General features: G+C 38.0%; 1 protein-coding gene across 6 annotated transcripts in view; it reads left to right on the forward strand.

Moving 5' to 3' along the window:
* PPP1R13B (protein phosphatase 1 regulatory subunit 13B) overlaps nt 1-12,515 on the forward strand; it is a 169,591-nt gene that overhangs the window by 144,469 nt on the left and 12,607 nt on the right. For 3 of the 6 annotated variants that reach the window (XM_019518499.1, XM_019518495.1, XM_019518501.1), the window contains 7 exons: nt 478-579; nt 1,589-1,763; nt 2,663-2,859; nt 5,200-5,364; nt 6,136-6,316; nt 9,537-9,650; nt 11,777-11,946. In XM_019518499.1, coding sequence (XP_019374044.1) covers nt 478-579; nt 1,589-1,763; nt 2,663-2,859; nt 5,200-5,364; nt 6,136-6,316; nt 9,537-9,650; nt 11,777-11,946 — 1,104 coding nt within the window. The remainder of the gene's footprint in view (nt 1-477; nt 580-1,588; nt 1,764-2,662; nt 2,860-5,199; nt 5,365-6,135; nt 6,317-9,536; nt 9,651-11,776; nt 11,947-12,515) is intronic. The other 3 variants (XM_019518496.1, XM_019518498.1, XM_019518500.1) reach the window with 3 other exon arrangements.

Raw genomic sequence — 12,515 nt, forward strand, 5'->3', positions numbered from 1 at the left:
CCCCCCCCCCCCCCCCCCCCCCCCATTCTAATCTCCTTGGTGCATGTGTTGTTTTTTTTTTTCTTTTCCCCAACCCCTTTTACCTCATAGGAGTTTTCACCTCTTTTTTTTCTTAGGGATCCTGCAACTACAGATTAGAGGTGGGGTTATATTCTTGCCTCTTTTACCGTGTGCAGCAGAATGTGGCCTGCTGTTTTAACACCCGTGCCCACCGGGAGCTACTTTGACAGTTCAGATTGGAAGCAGAGTGGTCTCAGCAACATGCAGCATGCTGATGTCTGTGCAGGAACTTGTAGTAGTTTTAGCATCCCTGGTGGGAGCCAAAGTGCAAATTTATCTTTGATGCTAAATGGGACAGTTTGAGTAGAAACCTTTATAAAAAATTAAAAAACTACTGCTATATGGCTTCTGATGTCAAAATATCAGTGTGTATAAACAGGTGAAAACTTTAATGAATTGCTTTTGCGCTTTCTCTAGGTCGGGAATCCACGTGTTGAGCTTACATTTTCAGAACTTCAAGATATGGCTGCCAGGCAACAACAACAAATTGAAAATCAGCAGCAAATGTTGGTTGCTAAGGTAAGAATACCAGGACAAATAAAACAAAAACTGTGACGGTCTAAATACACAGGTAAAATTTAATTAGGGATTCCCTTCTGCAAATGCAAATATAACTTTTGTCAAGATAGGAAATACTTTCAGTGAAGCAGAGAAATTTTCTGCATTAAGAAATGTATGTTCCTATGAGCAATATAGAATTTTACAATTTAATAAATGATGTGCGCAAAATGGTTTGAGACGCCTCCACAAAGATTGGTAGACTTATATTTTTCCTTTTTGTTAGACTTGCCTCTATTGATATAGATAGATAGATATAGACGTGGTAGAAGTATTTTGTGATGCTGTAACACTTTGTATAAAAGTACAGTATATATTGCATGCCTGGATTGAGTATATTTAAAAGGATTCAAGCTAACAATTTCATTTGCAATTGTATTTTCACTTTTCTAAAAGAAACTGTATAGAAAATAAGAAACGTTTCCCCTATTTACCTAGGACAAGGACTGTAATTTAGAGGCCTGGAACTTTATCTTACAGTAGATCTCCTTATCTTAGGTAGTCTAAAATCCTTTACTGGTCTTTGTTTGTTTCCTTTGGGAAATTGAGTAATGGAGTGTTGGAAACCATTTTGCCACAGCAGGAAGCATGTTACTAGCAGCAGGAAACAAATACTGGAGGAAGTTTCACAGATGTTTTGGAAGTAATGTTTAAGCTGGAATTGTTTTTGTTTGAGTTCAGAGTTTTATCTATGAGCTTCAAAAGCAGTATGCTCTGTTTTTCATTTTTGAAGACAAATGTATGCAAACAAATATTTACTCCTAGCCTTTTCTAGGTCTATTAGTGGACATTTTAATTCATTTTTGTCATCAGAACTGACCTTTTACCCCAGGTGGAGAAGATGCACAGGCAAGAAAACTGTCTATTCATATGGATGTTTTAGTTTCTCTAAAGCCACGCTTTGTTGCTATTTTTGTAGATAGTTGGCTAGCAGGTAAAGTCTTTTGATATCAGATAATATGTTTGACAGGAACAACGCTTACGTTATCTGAAGCAGCAAGAACGTCGTCAGCAGCAGTCCATTTCTGAGAGTGAAAAGCTTCAAAAACTTAAGGAACGAGTGGAGACCCAGGAGACAAAGCTGAAAAAAATCCGAGCCATGAGAGGGCAAGTGGACTATAGCAAGATCATGAATGGCAACCTGTGTATGTGGATTTTTCAAATCTGCTTCCATAATTCAGGGTTGTCCAACTTCTCCGTGGCCAGGAGACTGACCATCCTGCATGGAACACACTGGATGGAGGACTGCAACCTGTGCAGACTACAGTAGTACAAGCCAAGCCCCCCCTCCAGGTGTCCCCCACTGCTGCATGGTGCAAAGCCAGCCCTTCCACTGCTCCACCACACACACACACACGGCCCCTTTCCCAGTGCTCCACAGGCATGGACAGCCACCAACCACTACACATGTGGGCAGGTGGCTTCCCTCACCATGCACTTTGTGCCACTACGCACGTGGTGGGGAGGGTGCATTGGGGGCTGCCCACTCCTACCACACCACACCATGGGCTCCTGCAACCCCTTGGGGCAGGTGCAGAAAGCCAGAGCCAGAGGGAAAGCCCACAGGTCCTGACTGCTGCTGGCTGGAGAACTGTAGGGGGAACAGTGGCAAGGTGGCAGCCTGGGAGGTGAGAGAGAAGGTTGTAGGGAAGAGGCATTGAATAATTTCTCACAGCTCTGCTATAATTGGTTTCACTTATACTCTGTATTAGAGCTAGCAGGTTATTAGTATAGCAGTAGAATATTGAATAATTTGTTCTATTTTTAGTAAAGTTGTATTCTGAGGGAATTTTATAATAAATATATAGTACTTTTAATAAGCATGTTTTAACTTTAGCAAACTGTCATAGGTTAAATACATAATTTTGTATGTGATGTGGTAAAGTTAAATTTATGGAGATGTGTCTTCTGTATTTTTAGAACATTTTTAGGACTTGTTTCCCATTGCTCCCAATAGCTCTATAATTAAAACTATGGAAATATATAGGGAAGTCATACTGGTATTCCATTTAACTGCTTTTTAAAAACTTGTTGTTTGTCACAGCTACTGAAATTGAGCATATCAGTGCAATGTTCCAAGAAAAGCAGCAGGAGCTACAAGCTGCCGTGTTAAAAGTGGATCAACTCACTCAGCAACTGGAGGACTTGCGGAAAGGGAAATTGAATGGATTCCAGTCTTACAATGGACAGATGACGGGGCCTGCAGCTGTAGAACTAAAAAAGTTGTATCAGGAGCTGCAGGTAAACTATTAATAGATACAGTTTTACAGTGTTTGTAGATTTAATACTTACTGCTGCACATCTGGTGCTGCCAGGGCATTTGATTCTGTGAAATTCCATTACTGATATGATGGAATATTGTTAACTTTCAAGGGTATATTAAATATATAAACCTCTGGGACCTTCTTTACTTTTCAAAAGCACTTTGGAATCACTTAAGTACTTAGTCTGAGTAATGTAAGGCTAAGTAAATGTTTGAAGAGGATTGCTAAGGGAAAAGAAAGTGTGTATACAAAATTTCAGCAAGTAAACTGGTACTAGTTTCAAGTTTCTCCTTTTTTCTAAAATTATCACCTTATCTAAAATTATCATCTTTCTCTCTTGTGAGGTTGTGGTGAAGTGAGCAAAGTATGTTACAAGCTTTTATAACCAGAAAGCATGATTAAATAGTGCAATACAGAATACAAAGTCAAAAGCATAGTTATCCAGTAGAATACAGATACTTCATGGGGTTAGGTGTCATACCCATATGGCACTGTGGGTTTGTGAACTGGTGTGAAAGTCCTACAAAGCCAGAGCAAACAGGTGATTGCTGCAGCTTTTATTTCAATGGGCACCACTTCTCCAGTCAGCTGTATGGGATTCCTGATTGGCTGTGACTGAGTGGAGAAGCAGCGTCCTTTGAATTAAAAGCCACAGCAGAGAGCTGTGTGCCTCAGCCTTTCCTCAGTAACCTCTTGCAAATTAAGCAGGTTGTGAACCATCTAGATACAAATGGCCTTGGTTCTACTGTATTGCACGTGTGGTATAATCCTCACATATATACGCTAACTATGTGTACGTGTACCTGCCCTGACTTGTATTTTAAACACATAACAGAACAATGTAGACAATGCTAATATAAAAATGTACAGTTACCTCTTTCCCTAGATAGTGTTTATAGCTGCAGTGTAGGTTTTAATTCAGAAGGTAAGATGTATTTTTTACATTGATTCGTCATCTGGATGACATGTATAAAATTACAGCTGTTTAGTGACTTTCCAGTTTGCCAGGATTTTGATTTCCAATTTGTTTATAATGTCCTGAGGTTGAGATGACTGCTGAAACAGGGCATGTGTGTGAGAAAGAGAGGGAGAAAAATATGAATAACTCTTGGGAGGGAGAGAGAAATATATGAGTAACACTTTGGGATGGGGGGGGAAGAGAAAAAAAATATGAGTAACCCTTACAAATTTTTACTCCTTTAGGATGCATTAATATTTTACCCTTGATTACCTTGTACACAGATTGACATGGTGTTCTTTAAAATGAGGCCTTTTTTGTATAATAACTTCATGTAATTGGCTAGTATGTGTTAATTTCACAATAAAATAATATTTTTCTCTGAAGAGGAGTGGGGGAGGGTTAATTTGAATTATTATATCAGGTTTGAAAAAGAGGCCCAAATTAATCCTTCCACTCTGTTTTTATTTAATTGAGAAATGATAGCTTTTTTCCCTGCCACTTGCATTAGGTGCATCTCCACTCCTGAAGTAATTTTTAAGATGCTTAACAGATTGTTGAGCTGTCTGTGTTGCTTTTTGTCACATTGACCCCCTATATATTCATAAAGATTGAAATTTGCCTCAGTTTCTTGCATGTAACATCAACGTGAGAAGTGGAAAATTGGGACAAACTGTCAGAATTATTGAAGGTGCCAAAGAGCCAGTGAGGAAGCAGGAGAAATAATTGTGAAGAACGACATGATTGATTTAAACTGTAGAGGTAACCCACCCCATAAGCCATCAGAAGCCTTCAAATGAAGGTTTCCCTTTAATTCCAATGTGGAGAGGAAAATCAGTGTCTAGCCTGTGCACCAGCAGTTAAGTTAGCATCGCATTCATGCATCAAGAAGTTTCATTTGGAATTGGAAGTAGAATCAGTGGCATAACTAATGTTGAAAATGACACCTTCTTTTAGTCTTGTTTACCTTCCATGATGTTAAAAAATGCATCTCAAAAATAAGAAGGTTTGACCAAATCAGCTTACTAACAAATTTTTATATACATTTTGTTTTTCACTTCAGTATTCCCTTATGAAACATCTTTATGCTTAGATGCTTCATCCAGTTGATACAAATTGGATGGATTCTACATATATTCATAAGTGGTCAATTGCTTCCTAGGACATACTTTATTTTGCTGTTTTTAAGAGTTGTACTTGAATGCAAATGTTTATCAACTAGGCTGTGTAGAAGTGTAGATTTAGACTTGAAAACTTAGTTGTTTTACATTATTTTATCTCTTTTGACACCTTACTGCTACAACAACAGCAGGTAAAATGAAATGTCTACCTTAACTATAACCGTTGTTTTTTTTAAAGATCCGTAACAGGCTTAATCAAGAGCAGAACTCCAAGCTGCAGCAGCAGAAGGAACTTTTAAACAAACGCAACATGGAGGTAGCTATGATGGACAAGCGAATCAATGAGCTGCGTGAGCGCCTGTACAAGAAAAAAGTTGAGGCACGTCAAAAAGAAAACATCCCTGTAAGATAAACTATTAAAAGGGCCACACTTCAGTGGTTTCCACAACCTGTACAAATCTTCATAAGATGTAACTGTTCTCCAGCTGACAAACAATTACAAAAAGGAAGAAAACTTTTGAAAGTAGCAGACTTTTTAAATTTTAAATTTTTTACAGGCTTTCCATAGACATTAAGGAACCCCTCAAATGGCAACATGTTGCCTTTTATATTAGGAACTATACAGATTTGCAGCAGTTACAGTAATGCAGAAAGGAAGGATTAATCTAGGGCTGTGCATTGACACACAACTTTGATTTGGTTTGTTAATAAAATATTCTTAAATGTTGAAATTATCACCTCCCTGCCCAAAGTAAAAACTTATTTAAATACAAGTGGTTAAATAAAGTTGGCCAGAGCGGTTTCCAGCAACTTTAACCTAGTTAGTTGCCTGGTAGACAGGAGATTAGGTAGAGCTCCTCTGGATTACCAAGTAGAATCCCAGGTAGAGGGAATACTTACAGGTTTTTGCTTTCCATTATTCAAGGCCACAACCCTACAAAGGCTGAAGGTGAAAAGAGTCCTTGGACAGCAGAACAGTTGCCTGATGGGAAAATTTGTATCGTGGTTAAAAAAAAATTAATAGTTTTTAGGTGAACTAAGTTTGTTTTTTATGGACTAGAACTGTGACAACAATATTGTGCAGTTCTAGATTATTTAACCATACTTTTATCTTCGCACCAAATGTTCCAAGATAAATAGAGGTTCACACAACTTTTGGTTTGTCTATTTTTAGTTAAATCGTATTAATGGAACCTCATCGCCACAGTCATCCTTGAGTGCTTCAGGAAGAGTAGCAGCAGTGGGACCTTACATCCAGGTTCCCAGTGCGGGCAGTTATGCTGTACCAGTGGACCCAGTGAAACCACAGTCTCTCACCATTGCTTCCAGTTCAACCCATGGAAGATCAAAATCTGGTGAGTTACAATAGCTGTTTAAGTATTTGCTCTGAGAGGGGCAAGGAATAGTTCTTGCAAATCCTGTGTTTTGACAGTTGTCTCTCAGGTTGAATGAATTTGCCTTCAGTGCAGTTCTGTGAATTCAGTTTAATAGTCATTTGAGCAACATGAAGTGTTTTGTATCTCTCTACCTACCCTTCTCAAGCGACTGAGCATGCTGCCTTCTCAGCTTTGCTTGAATTCGAACAGAATATGGAATCTACAAAAGAGCATGTGTCAGTTAACTGAATAATTCCTACCCTATGAGTGTTTGCTTCCAAGAATTTTTTTTTAATGTAACTAGTTTCCATTTTTTTACAGAAGGCTGCTTATCTTGTATACAAAATATATGTATATACTTGGTCTAGTAAAAAAACAAACTGCTTCTAAAATAAAAAAAAAGACGGCTTTCTGATATCAGGAGGAAGGTGGTTAGTTCCAGCCTGTGGTGTGTCTTGTGTTGCAGTGGAATAGTTTTTAGTGTTCCAGTTGTCTATCCCTCTCTCACTGGGGTTAGTGAAAGAGGCAAAATAGAATTATTCAAAATTTGTTCTTCAGTGCTATGGTCCCAATATCGTCTCCCACAGTAAACAATTCCAGCTGTATTGTAAAACAGAAAATATTCTTTCTCATATTTAACATCCGAGGACACCGCCTACCTTAATGGTATGTCAACTGTCCTGAAGTCTTTGAGCCAATTTGCCTTCTTTCTCCTTGACCTCTGTGCAGTGGTCATTTTGCAGTATGTATCTTGCTAAAGTCAGAACTCTGAAGAATAGATTGGCTACAAACACAGATAAATACAGTCTCAAGCATCTGGGCATGATGCCTTTGTTGTAGTGAAAAGTTTTAAAAGCAGGGGGCAGCCACAAATGCAAACTACCTGTGATTTGCCACATTGTTCCAAAAATGTTTTTGTGGTTGGAATTGAAAACTTCTTCAAGGTTTGTACTTTGCTTCTGTGGCAGGGAGAGAAGATGCTGAACTGTTTAATTGCTGCTGTTTGCAAATCTCACTTGTTGGGTGACTGTCTGTGTACTGTGGGAGTCTCCATATTCTACTACAAGGAGTAACTCTGCATGAGAGACTTCTGATAGTGGAAAAAAAGTGATTGTTTTTGCCAAAGACTGATTTTTATATGTTGATTATAGTAAGTGTAGTTACATGATTTTCTCAGAGTTTAAGAGAATAGAAAATAGATCAAATCTTGGGGATTTTTTTTTCTCCCATGTGTCATTCTTTTATTTATTCATTTCTAAGTTTTTAAGTTTGAATTTCTCCATTGCCATTAATTTGTAATCTTTCCACCACTTTTTTTCTCCCTGCCCCTTTCTTTCTTTTTCTTTCTTTCTTTATCTCTGTGACTGGACCTGCCTCGGTATGTTCTGTAGAGATTGACTATGGGTGTGTGAAAAAATCTCCAGGCACCTGGAAGATTTCTGATTTAGACATAATAGTGGATCCTATTCTGTCAGCTTCCACTTCTTCTCTTCAGTGTGCTGTTCACAGTGTCATCTGCCTGGCATCTACTCTTTCTGACACCCAGCACTGTGAGTCTCTACAAGATCTTTGGTTATCTAAGAATGCCAAGTTTTAATATGGTCATCTGAGTTCTTTCATGCAGATACATATTAAACAGCATTTTTAGAAATCACTCTCCATCCTGGTAAAAATATAAAATTGCTTGGAGATTAACCTGCAGATTAAAAGGAAGATTGGAAACAAACAGATTTTAAGCAAATTGATCCTTTGAGTGTCACTGGTGGAATTACCCTAGGGATGAGTTTCTGCAATTGAGGTTTTGATTGTAAAGATACTGAAAGAAGTTACTAGGCTCCTTGTTGCTGCTAATCAGACTGTCAGGGGAAATTTATGAGTTATTGGCACGTGAAGATTTATTTTGGAGACACTGTATTCCCCGTGTAGCTTACATAGGTATTCATGGTCTACTGGCCTGGGAACTAGGAGATCTGAGTCTGATCTCAGGGTAAAATCCTGGCTGCAGTGAAGTCTATGGCAGAATTCCTGTTACCTCAATGAGACCAGGATTCTATTCTTGGTTTTTGCAGTTCGTGTGCTCTATTGCTGTGGGTCATTTATTCCTTTGTCTTACCTTCACCAGCTGTAAAATGCAATAGGCATTTTCTCATGTTTATCAAATGATCCAAGATCTATCAATGCAAAATGGTATGAAAGTTATTCCAAAGACCGATTTGCTGTTATTGGGCCTTGGTTGCTATTAGGAAACCTGTAGAGGTAGCTGGTACCAAAATAATAGGAACTTTGTGGCACGGTGCCCAGAAACAGTATTTTGCTTGACATCCGTTGGATAGACAAGGTGAGCAGGGAGGCTGCTCACTGAATGGTAAGTGGTGTTAGAAGTAGAGTTGGGAAGCCTAAGTTCAGATTCTTTCAACATCTCTGCTTCCTTTGGGCTCTGCTTGCTGCAGCTTCTGCTCTCATTGTTCCTTGTCCATCACAGCTGATTCTTCCTTGCTGAGACCCAAGGGAAGGAACAACAGAGAGAAGCTGCTTGGCTGCCTGCTTGCCACGGCAGCTACTGGCTGTCATGAGTTGCAATTGCAGGCTGTTACAGCAGCTTGGTATGTATGGCATTCAGTTTGGGCTACAAGAAGAAAATGTAGGGTGTTTGGCAGGTCTGGCCAAGCAGGATATGATGGGCGGGAAGGTGGGAGTAGCTGTATTCTGAAGCTGAAGGCTACAGAGAGAACGAAAGTTGGAACAAATTGGACCTTTATTGGATTCCTATTCGTCACCTTAGAATTGTACGGATAAGCACCTTTTTTGGAGTTCTAAGGATTATAGTCCATTCAGTGTATGACTTTTATGAATTCTCTGAGGTTTCTTTTTAAATCAGTGTGCACCATTGGAAGAGAATGGAAGATGTTTTGGCATTTTCTACTGTTCTATCATATTCTTAGCCTCAAAATTTTAATGTTTCCCTCTTGGGCACTAAGCTTATGAGTTTGAGATGTCTCTCCCTCTGCTTAGTATGAATTGGGTAGAATTGCTTCATTTATTTTGTGAAATTGTTCCGCCAAACCTTAACAAAGTGCTAGAATTAAAGAATGTATCATGTAGTAAATTTTAATCTAAAGCAGTATTCACATTTAGAAAAGTTCTCGATTATAAGGTTTTTTTTTTTTACTTCATTTCTTCTGGTCTTATTCTTAACTAGATGGTGGAAAAATAAGCAAGGTGCATGGCTCCTGGACAGAGTCAGATCTTGATGCTGGGCCTGACTACAGCTGTTCTGGGCAATCTACAAACTGCGAAAAACAATTTCTAGACTGTATGTTTTGCAAAGTGCTTTAAGCAAAAATAAATAAATAAATGAATACCTACAGTGATCTTTACTTCCAGTTAACAATCAAAAATCCTTTCCTATCCCTCAAATTCAGTTCTCTCTCAAAATTCAACTTCAGTTGATTTGAAATTAAAAAGTTAACGTACATTTTAAGTAGTTTTGTTTGGAACTTTTGGAAACGATCATTCAAAGATGATTAGTAGGCCAGCTCACATGCAGAGGGTGTAACTTCAAATAAGCAAAGGATGGAAAATAGATGACATAATCGTTTGAGCCAGATAAAGACACATTCATGAGCTAACAGACTGATCATTCTTTGAGAAGGTAGAAACATGGGGTGCCAAGTAGTCTCCAGATTGTTAATTCTTCAGAAATTGGGTGTTCAGTAGAATTGGTTTGACCTTTTTAGGCAGAAAGAGAAACAAGAATGTTAAATGCATTGTATATAGCCCACCCTTATGTGGCCTGTTTAAGGGGTAAAATTATTATTGTTTTATTTAATTATATTAATACAATAGAATATATTTCAACCAAATTATGTCTAAGTCTTCAAATACAGAGTTGTTTTATAAAGAGGATGATTGTCAATTATTTTCTCTGTGTAGAGGGGGTCAAACAAGAAGTAATAATAACCTTAAATTGCAACAAGGGAAACTTTAGGTTCGATATTAGTGAGAGAACTCTATGGGGTTGGTTAGGCTCTGGAACAGATTTCTTAGAGATGTTGTGGAATCCCTGCCATTGGAAGTTAAAGCACAGATCAGATGCCAACTTGGTTGGGAAGGTTTAGACAAATGTATTCCTGGGCTGAGCAGGGTGTTGGACTAGATGATGTCCTGAGGTCCCTCACAGCCTTTTTTTCCCCCTATGATCTTATAACTGTTTTTGGAGAAACTCTATTATGTGAGCATGGCAAGGAATGTACAATTAGAAAGAAACTCTCTCAGATCTTCTAAGGGGCCTTGGTAGATGGAATTTTTTCTCTGAAGTTTGAAGAGTTGCTGTGTACATTTTATTTGGTCTCATTACAATGGAGTTCTAGGAATCTAAATAAATCCTCTTTATATCTATCTAAAACTGCACCCTGGATGTCACCCTCTAGAGACTAAGTCTAATTGTGTATCAGTTCTACTGTTAAATTGTTTTGCTTTGGGTAGTACAGAGGAACGAAGGGAGGGAAACAGCTTCTCCATCCCATGGAGCAACAACAACAGAACTAGGAAATGAAATTTGACCTTCTAAACAGCAGCTCAAAGTAGTAATTCAGAATCGTTTTATAATAACTGCAAAGATTTCACTTCAGATCTTTTAATCTTGTATCTTTTAGAAAATGGAAAGGAAACCATTTCTTCCAATTACTAAATCAGTACACGAAAGCATCAAGGAATTAATGAAATGCTGGTTCCTTTAGTTTACATGCAGTTATGCATGGTTTTGCATACAATGAATGGATATGCCTGTGGCTTCGTGTTTTGACTGATTTTTTTTTTTTTGAGATTCATTTCTGGAAAAGTTTTTATAATCAGTGAGCATAGGGAAAGAGGCAGAAAAGCATTGATGTCTTGCAGCATAATAATTTTTTTCCACCACATAGCTACAATGAGTCTTTATGGTATACGGCCCTTACACTTCAGTGACTATAGGTCAGATTCTGTTCACAGATATACAGGTGTAAGTTTGGAATTACTCTACTAAGTGAATGCAGGTACTCAAAATTTAACAGCAAGAATTTGGCCCTTTTTATGTTGATGATACACAAAAAAAAAAGTATCAAAAACTGAATGCAGGAAAAGTATTTTTATAAATAAACTTTAAAAAAATCTTGGTCTGATTTCTGCACTTGATCAAAATTTTGGAGCTAGGTCTGCAATATCTGCTATCTCTTACATTAAAATCAGCTCTAATGAAATTTGAATATCAAATGGTAACAGATAGCATGCAATGCCTAATGATTAAGCTTTTATTCTCTTCTGAATCAGATGGTAACATTAGTATGGGTTTATCTAATTTTTGGAATAAAATTTAATCCTGTTGAAATTAAACTAATTTGTTTGTTTACAGCGATGGGCACAGATAATCTTAAATATTATTATATTTTTCTTTGTTTCAAGCTACTGAAGGAAACTGGCCAACACTTAAGCAAAGCTCAGCCCCTGTCGTAAAACCCTCCCAGCTCTCCAACGCAGACTGGAAAGAATCAAGCATGGATACAGCTTTAAAACAAGGAACTATATCCAGTCAGCCTTTGCCATCTTCATTATTAGGAAGTACTGATAAGCTGGTGCGTTTTAATTAATGGTCTCTTCACATTTTGCTTCCAGTCTGATGTTTATCAAAAATGTCACTAATGAAGTTCATTTCATCTCCTTTTTAATTTCTTCTTTGCCATCCTATTTCTTATCCCATTAAGTGCCATACACCCTTGAAGGCAAGGGAGTATATGCATCTCCATCTGCCTGCATCTTGGCTCTTGTTTCTTCCAACATTCTTCCTCAATTCCTTTGCTGCTCTTGATCTCCTCTGAAATGCTTTGTTTCCCTCCTCTCTTTGGCCTCAGACCTCTTACAGGTTGCCACTGGCTGCTTAATTAAACTCATATTTACTCAGTGCTTTTCCTCCTCTGATTGTTAAATTATTTAAAAGAATAAAGTTATCCCTGAAATTCCTTAAACTCTTCCCATAGTGAGCTGTTCAGGTTTGCTTGTCCTCCTGTGTTGCTCAACAGTTTATATTTGTCCTGAACTGTTAGCTCTAAGCAGCAAACAACTTCATTTTAAAATGGGAAGTGTTAGAGCACTAAAACCACGCTGTATTGTCTCATGAATTTTGGAGACCCTTGTTTCATTTTTT

Source organism: Gavialis gangeticus, unplaced genomic scaffold (assembly GCF_001723915.1).
Source record: "Gavialis gangeticus isolate Ggan-Ray unplaced genomic scaffold, GavGan_comp1, whole genome shotgun sequence".
NCBI lineage: Eukaryota > Metazoa > Chordata > Crocodylia > Gavialidae > Gavialis > Gavialis gangeticus.